At 36.9% G+C, this 21,342-nt stretch overlaps 1 protein-coding gene across 15 annotated transcripts in view; it reads right to left on the minus strand.

The window, feature by feature from the left end:
- Positions 1–21,342, minus strand: part of LOC309634363 (contactin-associated protein-like 3) — a 142,067-nt gene that overhangs the window by 72,250 nt on the left and 48,475 nt on the right. For 6 of the 15 annotated variants that reach the window (XR_014248028.1, XR_014248035.1, XM_082404311.1 and 3 more), the window contains exon 1: positions 20,036–20,299. The exons of the other annotated variants lie outside the window; for them this stretch is intronic. Coding sequence is in view for 4 of the 6 variants with exons in the window: in XM_082404311.1 (XP_082260437.1) it covers positions 20,036–20,120 (85 nt within the window). In the remaining 2 variants the exon portion in view is untranslated. Of the gene's footprint in view, positions 1–20,035; positions 20,300–21,342 lie in introns of those variants that run through there. 15 annotated transcript variants of the gene reach the window in all.

Below are 21,342 nucleotides of genomic sequence, written 5' to 3' on the forward strand. Positions count from 1 at the left end.
CACTATTACAATATAGCATTGCTGTTTAATGTAATGTTTACCTAAAAATTATTTAATGATTAATAGCAACAGTTCACTGAAAACTTGGGTCTCTGACCAAAAAGTTTCCATAAAACAATCATTATGTTTAATTGTTCATATTTATTCAAAAATACAGGCCACTGCTGTTACAAGAGTAGAAAACCCAATCATTTTAGGAAGTGTGTGTGTGTGCACATGCACACGCATGCGTGCATGCACATATTTAACAAGTAAATAAAAAATTAGATTACTATTGAATAAAGCAGTGCATTCTCAGGTATCTCATTAGATACATATATAAAGATAAAATAACTATTTGGAGGTGAAAACAAAGACTATTACAAGAGACAAAGAAGGACACTACATAATGATCAAGGAATCAATCCAAGACGAAGATATAAAAATTGTAAATATTTATGCACCCAACATAGGAGCACCTCAATACATAAGGCAAATGTTAACAGCCATAAAAGGGGAAATCAACAGTAACACAATCATAGTAGGGGACTTTAAAACCCCTCTTTCACCAACGGACAGACCATCCAAAATGAAAATAAATAAGGAAACACAAGCTTTAAATGATACACTAAACAAGATGGACTTAATTGATATTTATAGGACATTCCATCCAAAAACAACAGAATACACTTTCTTCTCAAGTGCTCATGGAACATTCTCCAGGATAGATCATATCTTGGGTCACAAATCAAGCCTCGGTAAATTTATAGAAAATTGAAATCATATCAAGTATCTTTCCTGACCACAACGCTATGAGACTAGATATCAATTACAGGAAAAAATCGGTAAGAAATACAAACACGTGGAAGCTAAACAATACACTACTTAATAACCAAGAGATCACTGAAGAAATCAAGGAAGAAATCAAAAAATACCTAGAAACAAATGACAATGAAAACACGATCACCAAAAACCTATGGGATGCAGCAAAAGCAGTCCTAGAGGGAAGTTTATAGCAATACAATTCTACCTCAAGAAACAAGAAACACCTCAAATAAAAAACCTAACCTTACACCTAAAGCAATTACAGAAAGAAAAACAAAAAAACCCCAAAGTTAGCAGAAGGAAAGAAATCATAAAGATCAGATCAGAAATAAATGAAAAAGAAAGGAAGGAAACAATAGCAAAGATCAATAAAACTAAAAGCTGGCTCTTTGAGAAGATAAACAAAATTGATAAACCATTAGCCAGACTCATCAAGAAAAAAAGGGAGAAGACTCAAACCAACAGAATTAGAAATGAAAAAGGAGAAGTAACAACTGACAATGCAGAAATACAAAGGATCATGAGAGATTACTGCAAGCAACTCTATGCCAATAAAATGGACAACCTGGAAGAAATGGACAAACTCTTATTAAAGCACAACCTTCCAAGGATGAACCAGGAAGAAATAGAAAATATAAACAAACCAAACACAAGCATTGAAATTGACACTGTGATTAAAAATCTTCCAACAAACAAAAGCCCAGGACCAGATGGCTTCACAGGGGAATTCCATCAAACATTTAGAGAAGAGCTAACACCTATCCTTCTAAAACTCTTCCAAAATATAGCAGAGGGAGGAACACTCCCAGACTCATTCTACGAGGCCACCATCATCCTGATACCAAAACCAGACAAAGATGTCACAAAGAAAGAAAACTACAGGCCAATATCACTGATGAACATAGATGCAAAAATCCTCAACAAAATACCAGCAAACAGAATCCAACAGCACATTAAAAGGATCATAAACCACGATCAAGTGGGATTAATCCCAGGAATGAAAGGATTCTTCAATATACGCAAATCAAACAATGTGATACACCATACTAACAAATTGAAGGATAAAAACCATATAATCATCTCAATAGATGCAGCAAAAGCTTTCAACAAAATTCAACACCCATTTATGATAAAAACCCTCCAGAAAGTAGGCATAGAGGGAACCTGCCTCAACATAATAAAGGTCATATATGACAAACCCACAGCCAACATCTTTCTCAATGATGAAAAACTGAAACCATTCCCTCTAAGATCAGGAACAAGACAAGGGTGCCCACTCTCACCACTATTATTCAACATAGCTTTGGAAGTTACAGCCACAGCAATCAGAGAAGAAAAAGAAATAAAACGAATCCGAATTGGAAAAGAATAAGTAAAGCTGTCCCTCTTTGCAGGTAACATGATACTATACATAGAGAATCCTAAAGATGCTCCCAGAAAACTACTAGAGCTATTCAATGAATTTGGTCAAGTAGCACAATACAAAATTAATGCACAGAAATCTCTTGCATTCCTATACACTAATGAGGAAAAATCTGAAAGAGAAATTAAGGAAACATTCCCATTTACCATTGCAACAAAAAGAATAAAATACCTAGCAATAAACCTACCTAGGGAGACAAAAGACCTATATGCAGAAAACTATAAGACACTGTTGAAAGAAATTAAAGATGATACAAATAGATGGAGAGATATACTATGTTCTTGGATTGGAAGCATCAACATTGTGAAAATGACTATACTACCCAAAGCAGTCTACAGATTCAATGCAATCCCTATCAAAACTACCACTGGCATTTTTCACAGATGTAGAACAAAAAATTTCACAATTTGTATGGAAACACAAAAGACCCCAAATAGCCAAAGCAATCTCGAGAAAGAAAAACGGAGGTGGAGGAATCAGGCTCCCTGACTTCAGACTATACTACAAAGCTACAGTAATCAAGACAGTATGGTACTGGCACAAAAACAGAAATATAGATCAATGGAACAGGATAGAAAGCCTAGAGATAAACCCAAGCACATACGGTCACCTTATTTTTGATAAAGGTGGCAAGAATATACAATGGAGAAAAGACAGCCTCTTCAATAAGTGGTACTGATAAATAACTGAAACATTTTCCTGTAAGTGATTAAAATATTTGTCGATTTCTCAGATGTTTAAATAGAAAAGAATGAAATTAGAACACTCCCTAACACCATACACAAAAATAAACTCAAAATGGATTAAAGACCTAAATGTAAGGCCAGACACTATCAAACTCTTAGAGGAAAACATAGGCAGAACACTCTATGGCATAAATCACAGCAAGATCCTTTTTGACCCACCTCCTAGAGAAATGGAAGTAAAACAAAAATAAACAAGTGGGACCTAATGAAACATAAAAGCTTTTGCACAGCAAAGGAAACCATAAGCAAGACGAAAAGACAACCCTCAGAATGGGAGAAAGTATTTGCAAATGAAGCAACTGACAAAGGATTCATCTCCACATTTTACAAGCAGCTCATGCAGCTCAATATCAAAAAAACAAACAACCCAATCCAAAAATCAGCAGAAGACCTAAACAGACATTTCTCCAAAGAAGATATACAGATGGCCAACAAACACATGAAAGAATGCTCAACATCATTAATCATTAGAGAAATGCAAATCAAAACTACAATGAGATATCATCTCACACCAGTCAGAATGGCCATCATAAAAAAAATCTACAAACAACAAATGCTGGAGAGGGTGTGGAGAAAAGGGAACACTCTTGCAATGTAAATTGATACAGCCACTATGGAGAACAGTATGGAGGTTCCTTAAAAAACGAAAAACAGATCTACCATATGACCCAGCAGTCCCACTACTGGACGTATACCCTGAGAAAACCATAATTCAAAAAGAGTCATGTATCACAATGTTCACTGCAGCTCTATTTACAATAGCCAGGACATGGAAGCAACCTAAGTGTCCATCGACAGATGAATGGATAAAGAAGATGTGGCACATATATACAATGGAATATTATTCCGCCTAAAAAAGAAACGAAATTGTGGTATTTGTAGTGAGGTGGATGGACCTAGAGTCTGTCATACAGAGTGAAGTAAGTAAGAAAAAGAAAAACAAATACCGTATGCTAACACATTTATATGGAATCTAAAAAAAAAAAAAAAAAAAAAAAGAATGGTCATGAAGAACCTAGGGTCAAGACAGGAAAAAAGACGCAGACCTACTAGAGAATGGACTTGAGGATACGGGGAGGGGGAAGGGTAAGCTGGGACAATGTGAGAGTGGCGTGGACATATATACACTACCAAATGTAAAACCGATAGCTGGTGGGAAGCAGCCGCATAGCACAGGGAGATCAGCTCAGTGCTTTGTGACCACCTAGAGGAGTAGGATAGGGAGGGTGGGAGGGAGGGAGACGCAAGAGGGAAGAGATATGGGGGATATGGGGATATATGTATACGTATAGCTGATTCACTTTGTTATAAAGCAGAAGCTAACACACCATTGTAAAGCAATTATACTCCAAAAAAGATGATAAAAAAAATGTCCATATTTCAAAAAAAAAAAAAAAAGATAAAATAGCTATTTGGTATTATTTTCACAAGGTACAACTAAACATTTCTTTAAAAATTTTTCTGAAGAGGGTGTTTTTTTCTCTTTCTGTACAAAACTTCCAAACTGTGCTGGTGTACAGCACTCATGTCAAATAGAAGGTGAAACATTTTAATTCCACAGCAAGTGGAAATTAAAAATTCACAGAATTTGTTGAATTATACCAGGTATGGAAATGGCCTTCTCTTTCGTAAACCTGACTATATGTATATTATACATAAGACTACATATAAGCATTATATAAGATTATAGAACTTAAAATTAGTTTATAAAAGATACAAATCTGTTAACCTAAAAGGAACTCCAGATTTTTATAGAAAATTCATGATAAGATCCAATTTCATTCTATTTAAAAATCTGAGAAATCGACAAATATTTTAATCACTTACAGGAAAATGTTTCAGTTATTTATCAGCAACAATAATTGGTGAAAGTTTCTATGTATAATAATAGTAAGATGTTAAGAACATGAATTATATTGTGTCACCGAAATCCACCCAGTGGTGCTACTCATCATCCTTAACAGTTTTCACAGGTCTGCTTCCGCAAGCCAACAGTAGTCTATAAAAAAAATAGATTGGGTAAAAAAATCCACATGCTTAAACAGCCTCATACACCTATTCTAAAGTACAAACAAACTTTCACTGTTTAACCAAGAATATTCTCACTATCAGATGAAAGAACAATGAATGAAAAAACATGCAATCATATTAAAACATGAAACAGAAAACAGGACTTTTTCTGAGGAGGAAAATCAGTTTCATGATTTTGAAAAGCACACAAAATATCACATTTAATTTATTTTCTACTGATCATCCTTCTATTTATAACGCAGTACTTTATCTCAATTTTTAAACAATGTCCATGGTTAAATTCTACTTATGTCTCAAAGAACATTAGCAAGATTTTAGTCTCCCTCTTCATCCTCTCCACTCATGTTTTACGATGGTTTAAATAATAGTTTCTCTTAAAAAAGTTATTTTCCTTCAGAACTTATACTTGTTTCTATATTTCTTTTTGCTTCTTGTATTACAGCTCTGCTGAAGTTAAACTAGCTCTCATTCCATTATAGCAAATAAGTTTATATCATCATTATTTTTGGTGGTTTAAAATGTGACCATGTTTCTAGGTATTTTTTTTTAAATTATTGTTTTCCATTCATCTAACTCAGCACAATATGAGCTTTTATAAGTGAGATACATTATTGCTTTTCAGTTTTAAGAAATTTTATTTTTATGTTACTAATTCTTTTAAATTTATTGAAACTGGTTTTATGGTTAAGTAAAAATGTCAATATTCCACATGTAATTGAAAAGCCTGCATAATATTTTCTGTTATATATATATCCTTAAAATCAAAGTTGGAAATAATTTATTCAAATCTCTATATCCTTATCACTTCACTTTATTCTATTTTATGCTTGTCTATTTTTCTCAGTTATTTTCTCCTCCCCTCTCTTCTTGCTTTCTGTTGAACAGACTGAAATCTACCCCCATCCCATTCCATTTTTCCTACTGGTTTGAAATGTATATGTCTTATTACTCTTCTTTAAGTGGTCATCCTTAAAATTTTACACTGCATTCTGCTAAACAATTTAACAAAGCCTAAAATTAAACAAAATAATGCAGGGACCTTAGAATGCTTTAAGTCTGGTAAGCCTTTTCCAACTATATTTTCAATTGTTCACTTAGATTTATCTTGTCTTCTTCCTTTGAATTCCATCAACTTCATAAAGATGTTGTTGTACAAACAGCTTTATTACTGTTCAAATATGTGATTCTACCTGAGGACCTGCCATTTGTTTCTAGCTACTAGATTATAAGTACTCATAACTGACCTCTGTAATAATTTTCTTTCTTGCTAAGTATATCCATTAACACTTCTTTAGTGAAGGTTAATTGGCCTTAAATGCTCTTTGATTTTATATTTCTGTGAATGGCTTTATCTTACCTTCATTCTTCAAAGAGAAAGAAAGAGAAAGTCAATGAGTCTACAATTCTTGGTTGGTAATTATTCCCTCTCAGAACTTTAACAGTTCTTGTCTCTGATTTTGTTTGTTTATTTGTTATACTTATCTTTTATCTGCTTTTAACATCTCTTGATTCTGGTGTTCTACAGTTCCAATATAAAGTGTTGTTTTGGGTGGGAATTTATTTTCCTTTGTATCACTAGGGATTTGAGAGGTTTCCTGAATCTAAACATTGGTGACTCTCTTCAATTCTGGGCAATTCCCATAGATTATCTCTTAAGTATTTCTTTTTCCCACATGCTCTTCCTTCTAGAACTCAGATCAGATACAAAAATCAATCGCTTTACCCTGTCCCCTAACCTGGCTTTCATATTTTCCATCTCTTCATCTCTCTGTGGTGCATGCTGGTTATTTATTTCAAATGTGTCTTCTAATTTGTTGAGTCTCTCTTCACCTGTGTCTAATCTGCTGTTTCAGCATTCACTAAATTCTTTATTTCAGTGATTACATTTTTCATTTCTCAATACTACTCTTTTTCAATTCTACTTGATCATTTTGATAGTCTCTTATTCTTTCCATTCTTCTACTCTTTTATTTCTTTATACATATAAAACAAATTTTATATCCTAAATCTATTTCAATATATACATTTATTTTGGTCTAATTCTGTAGTTTATTATTTCTGATGATTCTTCCTCTTGCATTTTATGTTTTTATTTTTATTGTGAGCATATGTTTCCTGGAAATGGATCTGTAAGAGCCCAGATGACTATATTCAACAGGAAGACAAGACATGGAGAGAAAGTGCCAGAAGTAGAGGGAGGGGTAACTGAAAGTCCTGATGGAAGAATGCCAGTGTAGCTAGGTGGTGGTTGTAGTTTAGGGTCAGTTAAAGGAGGGACTAGGAACAGTAAGTGAAGGGAAGGGACCTTTCAAGGAATAAATGTGTGTGTGTGTGTGTGTGTGTGTGTGTGTGTGTGTGTGTGTGTGTGTGTGATGTGAGGGAAGATTCGAAAATCTTTACCCAGAAAAGCAAGATCATCAGGTAAGTGGTCTTTAGAAAGATTATTCTGGGAGCAGAATAGCAAATGGATCAGAAGGAGGTGAGGTAGAGACAGGAAAATCATGAAGACAACAATAGTAAATGCCAGAGATTTACAGGGTTTGAATAAGTCAGTGATGGGATGACTGAAGAAAAGGGGACATGAGAAAATTCAAGAGATGGGGCTAAACCTAACCTTTCACAATCAAACAGTAATGCTCTCTTTCCAAGGATCCACACCAAAGTTTTCATACCCATTCTAAGTGAGATGACATTCCAAAGCATACAAAATATGTTTGACTTGGACACTAACACTCATTTCACTATCATAAATGTCAAACAACCCATATTGATGGTCAGATACTATATGTCTTAGAAGACTTCATAAAAAACAGCCAGATAACAAGCAGTATATGTTTCAGGAGCATATTGTCTTGATCTGGGGAGTCCTTTTCAGCTAATGGAAAAATATATAAAACCGAAAGAAGTCAAAGTTGCTAGTGACAATTTAATCCAAATAGCTTAATCTGAAAAGCTTTATTGCTTAGAGAGATATAATATTACAGAAAGCTGAAACATATCAATGTACTGTTAGAGTTTCTAATTCTATGACATAAACTTATTTTTAAATATTCTTCTTTTGTGATATTGTCTTAATCTTGCAGTATTAGTGATAATACTTTGAATAATGGAAATACCCAGTATAAATGCCTTTCCCTAAAATTCCTTATCTGATTATTCTACCCAAGGTCATGGACCAAAGTCACATTTCTGATTTTACACTTGAGATCAACAGGAGCAATAGTAATGGCTAAAATTCACTGAGGACTTACTATGTTCCAGGCATTATTTATATATATTAATTAATTTAATCTTCATAACAAGTCTATGAGATGGGTTATAATTATTATTTATATTTTTGGAGACAAGGAAGCTGAGACACAGAAAGGATAAGCAAATTACCCAGGGTCACACAGCTGGCATTAATCAGTGGAAGCAGAAACCTAATCCAAACATTCCTTTCATAACCACTCCACTCCACTGCCTATCTGAAAGTGTGACTCATTATGTTAGTACATCTTGTTGAATTTTATAGTTTTATGCTGTTTGAAGGAGTGCTGCTGGAAGCATCTTCATTTATATACCTCCACTGGGCCCTTCTATGTAATTCTGAAAATACGAACGATCTTTGTTTGAAAATAGAGGTAGTCTTTAAGTGATAGCATGTGCATTTTGTCATGCCTTTGAGCTAGCTAGTCATAAAACTTCTCAAAGATAGTAACAGGTTTTGTTGACAATAATGGCCAGCCATAAACAGACTCAGAAATGCCTCACCCTAGACCAGGGGGTCAAGTCTGCAAGCACAACGGGAGCTTCCACTTGATGTTGCAGGTTACTGGACACAGAGTCCATGGTTCTCACTCCCAGAGGCAGCTGTGACCCAAATGAATTTAGCCTCATGGGTGTCAAGGAGACAACTGGACACCTACACTGAAGTGCAATGGCCACCTGTGCACCTGCAGGCCCTCTGCCCTGATGTGCAGTGAGCCTTTCCCACCTGGATTAGATGCTGCTTCCAGTATCAGGTAGACACTGTGAACCAGGCTTGTGGAGAATGCCAATTACACACTGCCCCCAGGCACCTCTGTTTCAGGCTCCTCCTGAATATGGAGCCTTGCTGAGATCAGACTTGATCAAGATCTCCCTAGATAACAGTCATCTTGCCTAATAATACCTGCCAGAAGGCCTCCTCTTTGCTGCTTGTTGGTCTTTGGTAGTTCCCCTGACACCTGGCCTTTTCAAGCTCTCCCTCAGGGCTTCCCAGCAACTTTTAGAACAGGCACCATGCTTTTTATCAAAGCCTTGGGTCAGAAGTTATGTCAGGCATTTTCCTACTGGAAGAAAACAAAACACTCAAAATCAGCCAATGGATCCTTCCATGAACAAATCAGGTGGCTAGTAGAGAGCTCAGGGGTAGTCACATAAAAATTCATTTTTATTAGGCCACCTAAAAAATGATTATAAAATACACAGGGGGATTCTGCAGATATTCTATATACTTTCAAGGTAGCATATTTAAAATATATTAATTTCTCCATTTATTTGGTACTTACTGAGTACCATCAGCAAAGCACTGCAGGAACAAAGAAGCGTGATTCTGTTTTCAGGAAGTTTAAAATCTGATTAAGGAGGGAGACATGTAACCAAGCATCTGTTCTATGAAGCCAGTAAGAGCCTGAAAGCTAGTGCTTTTCATAATAGATGTTAAACTCATTACCTAAATGGATTGTGCATTTTGCTTTCTTGTCAAAGTGATGCAGTCAAAGCACCTGGTCAAGGATCAAGTTGCAATCACTTCCTGGCTCCACCACTGGTCATGAGGGCCAACCTTTCCTGTCACAGTAGCTGGATAAGAGCAGTCACAACACAGACAAAACAGTGGAAGTCAGATCTGGGGATCTTGCTGGATGTTTGGGGAAAGAGAATCAGTCACCCTTTTACTTATCCAACAAATATGTATTGAGAACCCACTGTTTTCCAGGACCATCCCTGTGCTCTGGGGATTAGGAAGTAGGAATAACAACAAAAAAGAAAGAGGAAGTTTCTGCTTTCTTGGAGCTTGAGTTGAGGGAATAAACAAATAAATACATGCTTAGTGCTTCAGGGTAATAAGGACCAAAGTCCAAATAGAGGAAAGCATTCTCTCTATCACTGTGATTAGGAAGGTCGACCTTGGACATGGAGCTACCAAGCAGATTCCTGCCTGAGCATCAAGCTGACACTGGGAAGACAGAGCGGAAACATGAAGAGAGGCTGATCCTGATGGCACAGCCTCATCTGGATCTAACCTTGCCTGAAATGAAATGATGTGAACCAACAATTCCCCGTTTTGTTTAAGTCACTTGCCAATACCCCAGTCCTTCACACTTCCATTTCTTATTACTCCACATAGAATCAAACAACCATTAAGTCCTGAAAGTGTTCTTTGTGTGCAGTGTCACTTTTTCATTCTCACCGCCATCCTCCCACTTCAGTCCCTCTTACACCTGGGAAATGGAATAACAGTGGAAGACCTCAGGGGGATGGATCCCACAGGAAGTAGTGAAGGAGGAAGGACACCTCTTTGGCTGGCCAAATCCACGCAAGTCAACCCAGGAAGTCATTCGGCATCACCTCCATCTAAGAAAATGGAAGAAGATGCTCATGAAGGCTCTGGGCATGTTGATGCTGGGGGTTGGCAAGGAGGCCTTGGGAGGGTGGGTAAGCCAGTCTCATCCCTAGGGAATTGGGATGGCGATTAAGATACAACATATGTCCTTTTCATGCTCAAATGCGCAATAGCCTGCAGGATGTATCTCCCCACTTCTGCTTCACCTTGCAGCAATATCCATGAGGAAAAGGAACTTTTCCTAGGCAAACATGCAGCCTATCTTCCAACAAATGAATCCTATCACTTAGAAGAAGAACAAGTGAAATCAGTCCATAGCGATGCAAATCTCCCAAAGATCAGGTTTTCAGGTTTCTTAAAATAGATCAGTAGTTCATCATGACAAAAGAATAGTAAATAATTATGATCCAAAATTTATTCTTATAAACTGGAAAATCAATATGTTTGTTAACCTTGTACCATAGTTCAAAATAGATCATTTGACTTACCTCTAATAGGTAATTGACTCTGAGATCTGTCAATTCTACTGTGTTTTAGGCCAGAAAAAATATTTTTCAGAAATGTTCCTTGTCACTTTAAGAAAGCAAAGAGTAATTTGGCGTTTGCTCCCTTAAACTCTCTTACACGTACCTTAACTAAACTCTAGTCAACATATCCTCTTTCAGTCCCCCAATTTTTTTAACCCCTCGCAATGACGGCATGGTTCACACCATAGAAAAGGATGTGCTCTGAAATGTCAAGGCTCACAGGTTTTCTTATCAGAACTTCCGTGAATCGAGACTTCCCTGGTGGAGTAGTGGTTAAGAGTCCGCCTGCCAATACAGGGAACACGGGTTCGATCCCTAGTCCAGGAAGATCCCACATGCTGCGGAGCAACTAAGCCCACGCACCACAACTACTGAAGCCCTTGCGCCTAGAGCCCATGCTCCGAAACAAGAGAAGGCACCTCAATGAGAAGTCCGCGCACCACAACAAAGAGTAACCCACGCTGGTCGCAACTAGAGAAAGCCCGTAGCCTCAGTGCCGCAATGAAGACCCAACACAGCCAAAAATTAATTAATTAATTAATTAATTAATTAATTAATTAAAAATAGAAAACTTCCATGAATTAACACAACGTTGCAGAGAAGCCTAAGAATCACAGACACACAGCAGGTAGCCAGCTTGATGACTTTACACAGCTATATTTTTCTTTTTATGTTGTATTATTATACTTTTAGTGTATAGCAATGTCCTTATTCTCAAGTTTCTGATCATCAAAGACACAGCAAACGTAAAGCTATATGACAAATCCTTAATTTTGATAATCTCCAAACATTTGAACAGATGTCTATAGAAACATATTATTTTTCTTACATCAGCCAAATCTGAGACATTAAAATAGTTAACAGTTCTTAAAATATTTTCTTCCATAATAGAAGTTTATATTAAAATTACTTTCTTTGACCTGAATCAAATTACTGAATTATTTTCGCATGCTAATCAGATTCCCTTTATTATATCTACTCGCCTTTAAATCAAAATCCTACCAGCCATTCCTTAGAACTGTAGTAACAGGAACCAGGACCTGGCAAGGCCTCAGAGGCAGCTTAAGTGCTGCTGGTTCTAACGGTGGCGGCACAGCAATACCCTAGAACACAAAACCCCTCCGACACGTGAAGCCAATAGTTTCAACTGGGCTTCAACTGGGTCAGGGCAGATGGCTTTGTATTTCCTGATTGCTCACATGCTCAGAAATCCAAAGTGGAGAATATCCGTTCTGCATGGTAACAAGTAAGAAATAGCTCAATCCCACGTAACTGGATCGTCACCTAATCCAATCTGTGCCTTTCTTACAACTATTGACAGTGGTTTTTAATTCCTTCAGCAGGTCTCTCTACCCAACCAGCCTCCCTTAAGACACACAAACCTACGTACACACACATGGTTCATTCTGCCACTTCTCCCACCAATTCACCACTCCGAGGAAGAGTGTATTTAGCTAAACTTTAGCAAGCTCTTTGGCTGCCTGAGGATTTAGAAATGTTAAAATAAAAACTAATTACCACCTTGAGAACTGCAGGTGGCACCTGGTCTTATGTCTCAAGGCAGCAGGTCGCTCCTGCATCATCCAAGCAGCAATGTCACTGCTTGCTCCTAAGCTCCAGAGAAACCCTCTGTTGGGTCTCGAACACCCCAAGTAATGAGATGCTACTGAAACGAGCATGTGGGGACCCTAGGTCTACGCCACAGCGTTAAGTGGCTTCTGAGGTTATCGAAACTGCCACTGATGCCAAACAAGGTTCACCAGCCCCTTCCTCCCACAGTGGTCCAGTGAACACGTGGCATAAAAATTCCTTCTCCACAGGTGACAGCCACTAAGGCCAGAGATGGAACCACAGGTGATACAACTTAGGAACACATAAATTTAAATATCTGATACACCATTTACCATATCCCTAAAATGACTCATTCGAAAGGATCATTTTTGCCAGTTTAAAAAACAAACTTTTTTCAAGTTTCTCTCCATGAGTTAGCTATAACTAGCACATCCTCCATGAGTATCTTTTCCTGATGTACTACTGAGTAAAAACTTAATAAAAGCCATAGCCTAGATAAAATATATCATTTTTTCATTTGTGATTAACAGCCTTGGAGGGAGGTTTTTTTTTTAAACTGGTCCATTAAACGGGCATATATTTAAATAAAAATTATATAGTTTCTAACTTTAAACTACTCAAAATTTCAAGTACTTTATGTTTCAATTCTATTTCAAATCAGTACACTGAAAATACCCATTACCTGGAAACTAAGGAGAATATTTTTATTTTTTATGGCGAGCCAGACTCCCTATATTATTATTGAAAAGTAAAGTTTCTAATGAACCAGAAAGGAAATTTATTGTAAAGCAACACTCAAACTAAGCACATGTATTATCACACAAGGTTATGTGTACACCTACCAGACATGTGCAATCTCTATGTCAAAGCATTATTTTCAAAAAGTTAAAAACACAACACGTACAAATATAGAACAAATGCATGCCAAAGAATCATAAACTCATTAATGACTAATCCAGTAAAAGAGCATTTTGAGAAACTAGGAATTTACAGGCATTTATAGAAGAACATTAGAATGAGATTGCTAGGTTACAAAAAAACTGATCAATGTCCTACAGGGCAATAAAACCTTTGTAGTTACCATATGTACCTGAAAAAAAAAAAAAAAGAAATCATCAATTTCAGCGTCTAAACTCCAATCAAAAGGTAAATGACCAAGTCAGACATGGGTGTATTCTTCTAGGTAATTAAACAATCATGTGGGCCTATTAAACAATGTTCCTGCATAATGTCAAAAGGTCACTCTATCATACCCTCTCTTTTTTTAACTTTTTATTTTACATTGGAGTCTAGTTGATTTACAATGTTGTGTTAGTTTTTACAGTATTTACAAGTTGTGTATAACTTTAATTAGCACACAGATTTTAACCTTATGCCATAGAACTCAAACTGGAAAAAACAAGTATGATATTTTGAAGGAACGTATTACATATGGTTTCCTGCCTCTCAGAAATAGGTAGACATAAATAATTCAGTTTTTAAAAGTTATTCAATATGATGCAACAGAGCCTATAGCAATCAGCAATGCAACGGGCCCCAGGTAGGCAGACTGAGTGGGGACACTTTGGAAGTTACTCTGAAGAACTTTGTATGTTGAAGCCAAGCCTTTAAAGGCTCTGAAAAGTTAAGTGGGAAGAAGATCCAGAGGTTAATTTCATATGTTTTTCAGGATTAGAGAATTAGAATTGCAGGCAAACCCTGGATCTATTCATTCCAAATTGTTTGAACTCTTTTATACTTTTATAAGTATACTTTTATATTCAAATTCTGATTTTGATTTAAAGGGAAAAATTCAAATTCAAATTTGCTCAGTTAATTGAGATTTTTGCCCGTGAATATGTCCTTTATTTAGTACTCTTGAATGATTTGGGGTTTTTTTTCCAAATCAACTCAAAGGAGCAGATATTCTTGAGCTCCAGTCTTCTCCCCAGAACAGGCTTTCAGGCGTGGGAGGGCCACTGATAATGTGGCTTTAGGGTCATTTTGTTTGTTTGCTTGAAGAGTCTCCCCCAGTTGCATAAGCTTCAGGACCCTCACAGCTCTAGCCTTGCCTGTCACTCTGTGTTGATAGTCACATGGACTTTGTAAGTTTTTTTGGAGAAAAAAATGTTGTTGTTTTCCCGAAGTTTTCAAAAATATTCTGACCTCAGTATTTCTGGGAAGTTTATTCAAATATAATTTTTTTTAAAAAACGGTCCGTTTACCCGTTTGTTGAAGACTCTTTCCAACAAGTCCAAGCTCCAGTGCTTACTAAATACCTCTCTCCATATTCTATGCTCATTTTCCCCAACATGTTTCACTAATCACGAATGGATTCCCCATTCACCTGCTCCAGGGGCACATCTTCTGATAGGCTCCCTCCCTAAACCAAGGAACATATTACATATGGTCTAATGCCTTTCAGAAATAGGTAGACATAAGTAATTCAATCTAAATATCAACCAAAATACTGACATTTTCTTATTCAGATTATATCTCTTCTTCCTCCCCAAAGATCTGAAAATTCATAAAGAAACAGTAGATTCACACGGATAATCCTGATTAACTTGGAGGATTCGACTCACTCTAGAAAACCACTAAGCACACTATTGAGACAAAAAGAAGCCTGCACCAATTAAAACAGTAGCAGGATTTTAGTCCATATTACCCAAGGTGAAAACTTCTTTATGGACTGTATTGTCTTAGCACACATGGCATTACTTGAGATTGACTGTGCTCACATAGCAATAGAATATGTTGATGACACTTAGCAAATAATTACAAAGAATCTGTGCCCATTGAAATGACAGGAGTTCTGACAAACAATACCCTTGAGAAGAGACATTGGATAAACACACTATTAGACATTCACTTAAATCAATTCTCACGATTTTATACTTCTTAGCAGTTGTAGCATTATGTTCAGTTCCTCCATTCTGCAATTCATGTATTTTTATCCCAAATTCTTAAGGTTAATCATGTTATTGGGTTAGGATAATTTATACAACAAGTGTCTCACTATTATACTGTGTATGTTATTTTTCTTTTCAAAGAATAATATTGTGTGATAATATCTATTAGAGGATCATATTAATAAACTTTCATTAAAGATGATACAGTAACACTTTAGCACATAAGGAGCCATTGCTCCAGTGAAGAAAGGATTCAAATCTGATACAAATCTTCAAATTGAGGTGCTAATATATTTGCCTAGATCAAGCACTAGGTATTACATGAAGAGCACATGTTTGTCTCCCATGCTGGCCAACAAAATGGGCTTGATCTGCTCCCCCAACCAAGGGCAGAGACCTCTCATACATATGCAGGACGTAACAGGGAGGAGACATTGTTGGATAAAAACAAATCCTGATTACCACTCCTAGAACAGTGATTCAAGTTGTGTGCCCCACCTGGAGTGGGCCAGAAATACATCTTTTATTCTCACAACAAGAAGGGCACTTTTGACAGGGGAAGGAAACAAAAGAAGACTTCTAGAGAAAATTACAAGTACTGAGATTTAACAAGGTGCGGATGAGTGTGTAACACTCACTAAATTGAACCCCTGGGTCTATAAATATCATCATTTACGTCAAATAATCACCATCAACAGCGGCTGAAATGTCTAACACTGGCTTCAGTCCTTTTCAGAGACTTCAGTCCTTTTTCTTTTCACTGGGGAGTAGAGTTAGGGAGGACAGCAGCTACTAGCTATAGCTGGTACTTTACTTATATGGGGAAAATAATTCAGCTATAAATTAACTTCCAATTGTGTTGTTCCTTAATCGGGAAAGAGTGAACATTACTCCTTAAAGTGACATGCGATCCAGGAGACAGATTTACAATACTAAATATGCAATCAAAATACTGACATTTTCTTATTCAGATTATATCTCTTCTTCCTCCCCCCCCCCCCCCAAAAAGATCTGAAAGTTCATAAACAAATAGTAGATTCACAGGGATAATCCTAAAACAGAGAGCTACTGCCCTCTTCCACTTGTGGCTCATGGTAGGAAGTGAGCAAACCAACCACTGTCTGCACAACAACTTCTGGAAAACAGGGCTCTAACTTGGAATCTATATTCTAACTTTCCTCTTGCATTCCATTTAAGAGGATAACTCCATTAGAATAACACTTTCATCTTAACTAAGTACAAAGAGTTCTAGAAGGCAGACCAAGTAGAGATGCACAATTTTTAAATATCAGGTCCTAGAGGATGCTGTCCATTCAACTTGTTTTATCTTCAAAAAGACAGAGAATAAGAGAAAAAAAAATAAAGCCCATGTTTTTGGCTATTTAGAAACATTACTCTCGCCCTGTGTAGACTCCTCCGGACTTAAAATTTCCCATTAATTATAAAGATTCATGTCAAAACATGGATAATTTCTGAGATGTCAAATGTTTCAGCCAAGTCCTGTATGAGAGTATGTCTTATGCCAGAACCTCACCCAGGTTGACTCCCACCCGCCCCCCCGTCTGACTAATTTACTACTGAGAACCAGTTGTAAATAGAGGAAAAATGTCACTGTATCCTTTTGGGGAGAAGATCTTTACCTTTTTAAAAATTTACATACAGTTCTCATTATTTTATCAGGGCTTAAGAATATTTCATTTTTGTTAGTTTTAAAGTCTTGTCTGAAAAGATTACTTGAGTTCTTAAAACACTTCTTAGGAATAAAAGGTTAGCGATCAAAAGACTTGAGCAAATGCTGGTGTTCGTGATTTCTTGTTGGTAGCCTAAATCCCATCCGGCTGGCAAACTCCTCTTTAGAATTTCTCAAATGATGGGACAGGACTAAAAGAACCCTCTACCTTGATTTATGTAGTAACAAATTTCAAATATGGGTTTGAAATACCTTGCTTGTATATACATCTACACATACAAACAAACACCTCCCAAATATTCGAGAGTTAAGGAAAAATCCAATTGGTCAAATTAGCTAATCTAGACTATAATACGATAGTATTATATGTAATATTATAATAATAATAATATATGTAATATATATAATATATATATTATATATATAATAGTAATTATATATGTAATCTAGACTATATAGACTATCTATCTAGACTACTATATATATGTAATATATATAATATATTATATATATAATAGTAATTATATATGTAATCTAGACTATATAGACTATCTAGACTATTACATATTACTATAATATGTAATCTAGACTATAATACGATAGTAATATATGTAATATTATACTGTAATATAGATTATTATAATATAATAATCTATATTATAATACTATAATATATAGAATATAATAGTCTATAATCTAGACTATAATTACCTCTACTGCCACAAAGGATACTGTCAAATGAGATTAGCAAGCAATTATCAAACACAGTTTGTGTACCCTCTATGAATCTTTAAGTCTGCAAAGACATTTAAATATATACTTGACACTTGAACAACTATAGTAGCCAGCTTTGCGGTGATCAAGGACTCTATAGTATCTAAAATGTTCTTAGCCATGCAAATTTACATAGGTACTTTTAACTTACTGAACTTTTCATCAGAGTACTAAACACATCTAAATAAAACAGAGGCTGAAAAGTGAAAACTAGCATTGACATTTGAAGAGTCAGCCAGAGACCCAGACGAACTGAGCTTAGAGATATATTCAATTCAGAAAAGGATATCTGCCTGGAGATTCAGACATGGAGCACCTCAGAGCATGTGACTCTTAAAAAAGATGCTCAGTATGAAGAACATGATACCTCTGTGGATTTCAGGGAATAAAATACAAACAGAAAATAAAGAAATATCAAAATAACCGATCTTGCAATATCCTGTAATCACAACTAAGGAGACAAGAAAGGCAGCACAGCACTCTGCTTCTCTTATAAGGGAAGGATTTTTGAAGCCATGTTTCCTTTAAGTAAGAGTGACCTCTAGTGACTTTTTAATTGCACCTCAGTGTACTAGGTTAAGTTATTCTACAATTCTTTTATACTAGCAAATCATTTAGTACTACATTTTTAATTTCTTAGCAAAGTGATAAATGCTTTACTGCAGGACCTAAGGCTTTCATGTAAATGCCTCCATTGTAATTAATTCATGGAAACTGTGCCCAAAGCTAAATTAAAATTCTGTCTGAAACACGGGGCAGTATTTTCTTAAAGGAGACTAAGGCTCATTTTCAGGAGTGACTCATATAATATGGCATTAAATGAGCTGAAACTAAATGATGACAACACAAACTTATCACAGCCTCGGGGCATATATGGATGAATGCTGGAAGGGTAACTATTTGTACAAAATGCTTTTCACTGTAGCACAAACTTCCTGGTAAGGGCAGAGTTCCCCAGCCCACCCCACCCCCAGCAGCAAGGTCGGTTTCTAACGTGCCTACTAGCACTTTCTTGAAATGCATAATAGCTTGCCTTACTCCCTACAACCTGATTTTAAAAAAATTCTTGAGGGGGATGGGGTGTGGATGTAGGACTAAGGGGGCTTTCTTCCAATCCCTCAAGGAAAGAAAAGCCCTATGATGGAGATTTCAATCTGAATAACACTTCGAAAACTTTTTCCGATTTCCAGATTAAAATGCCTTGAGGTCGGCTGAATCAATTTGGCTAGCATCTTTAGATCAGACTCACATTGCCAGTCCAGAACTGAGAGGTTAATACATCTTCACTGAACCAACAAAATGAGAAACACAGCACATCACGATATACAAGCATGTGCACTTGCAAATGAACCTGAATGGCAGGGTATGTTTTTCCTGTAAGCAAAAGCCTTCTAATTCTGAGGGGTCGATCCTTCTCGTAATTCTGCGGACTCACCAGGTTTGCCGCCTGGGCTCTGCTGCGGAGCCTGCCCGCCGCTGCAGTGCCCGACTTCTTGGTACCCGATTCCGCAGGGCGCCGACTGCAAACATCTACGCTAATGCAGGACCCGGCCAGGTCGGCCAACGATTTCCTTTCTGACATAAATCCTCCAAAATGTATTCATAGTAAAAAGAAATAAATGACATATTGGCATGCTCTTCTCTCCTCATCTCCTGCTATTCTCTCTCTGGTCTCTCTCCGCCTCAATATTCTCATGCTAATTTTAGGTTTTACTAGAATTTGAGCTTTCTCAATGAATATTCAAAACAACAGCACACAGACAAAATTCAGCTCACAGACAAGTCAAAACAGGCTTTGTGTATTACAGACTTGACAAGTGGAAAAACCATTGTAAACCATCCTATCCAAGCGTTGGGACTTTGCGATGTTTTTTAAATGCCTCATTTTCAGAAGCAGACCAGTGATTCCATTTGTAAAATTCAATTATTTTTTTAAAAAACACGAATTCTCAGTTGTCAGTATAAGTTTTAAAAGATTTGCTGTACTCACAAGTATTCCCTGCTGCTAATGTACTCCAGGGCTGGGCAGACAAAAGAAAGAGCATCCTGAGACAGGCTCCCGCGGCGGAGTCCATGTTCACAGTCGCCGGGGCTCCCCACCCCAAAACCCAAGGTGTCCAGACAGCTGCTCTGAGCCGGAGTCTGCAAGCTCCCTCCCGCTCGGGGTAGCTAGCGCTCCCTCCTCCGGGCTCGGCGAACCCGCGCAGCCGGCGGGGCGGGAGCCCCAACCTGCAGCCACACCCCCACCCCACCCCCACCCCACCCCCACCCCCACCCGCTCCCGCCGCGCTGCGAGCTCCACGCGTCCCGGGCGCTCCTGGCGGTGGCGGGAGGAAGTGCGAGTCAAATCGGTGAAGGTCTTCAACCTGCGCTCGCTCTGAATCCGAATCCGCGGTCCTAGCTCCTTCACCGGCAGGTTTCCCACTCTGAACAGCTGAGCAGTTCAGTGGACTTAAGTCTCAGACCGAGCTTCACCACGCTGATGATGCTTGAGCATTAACACTGATGCTAGGAAAAATGTAAGTTTTTTTTTTTTTTTTGGTTGAAAAGAACTTAGGACAAGTAACTAATCTGGTTTGAAGAAAATATTTACATGTACTGAGAACTGTTGTAAAAAAGACTGCTTTTGTTTTCCCAACTCATTTAATGATTCATATTTAAAAATAAAAACCTAAAGAACCTTATTATGGTAATCATTTCGAAATATATACGGTTATATATACAGTGTTATGTGTCAAAATACATCTCAATAAAGCTGGAAAAAATTAAAACTAAAAAATAATTAATTAAAACACCGACCCGACTTCTACTATAATGTCAGCATTTTATTATGTATATTCCTACTTGGAGATTTGAGAATTGTGGTCAGCAGATATATAAAACTAAAAACTGGCATCCTGGGAGAATATAAAACTAAAAACTGGCATCCTGGGAGAAGGAATCTTACTCCAAATATCATCACGGAAGTGACGTTATGTTAAGTGGGTAAACTGAATACACTTAATTGAAGAATGAAGAGTTTTGAATCAACTTCTATATACTGTATGTGTATTCCTTTCCATTCAAATTCTTTAATACAATTACCCAAAAGTTCATATTGAAAAATGATGGAATCTAAAAGGCATCTTAAATAAATAAATAAATGGATAGATAAATAAATGGATAGATAGATAAGCAGATAAATAGATAAATTGTTTCAGAGTATACAGATAGAGGCCTGATGGCCCATGGAGGAAGAAGGATTTCAAGATCCATGACCTTGAGGTAAGTCACATGGCCTCCTCTACTTCCTAAAGA

Source organism: Balaenoptera borealis (genome assembly GCF_965194805.1).
Source record: "Balaenoptera borealis genome assembly, chromosome: 8".
Classification (NCBI taxonomy): domain Eukaryota; kingdom Metazoa; phylum Chordata; class Mammalia; order Artiodactyla; family Balaenopteridae; genus Balaenoptera; species Balaenoptera borealis.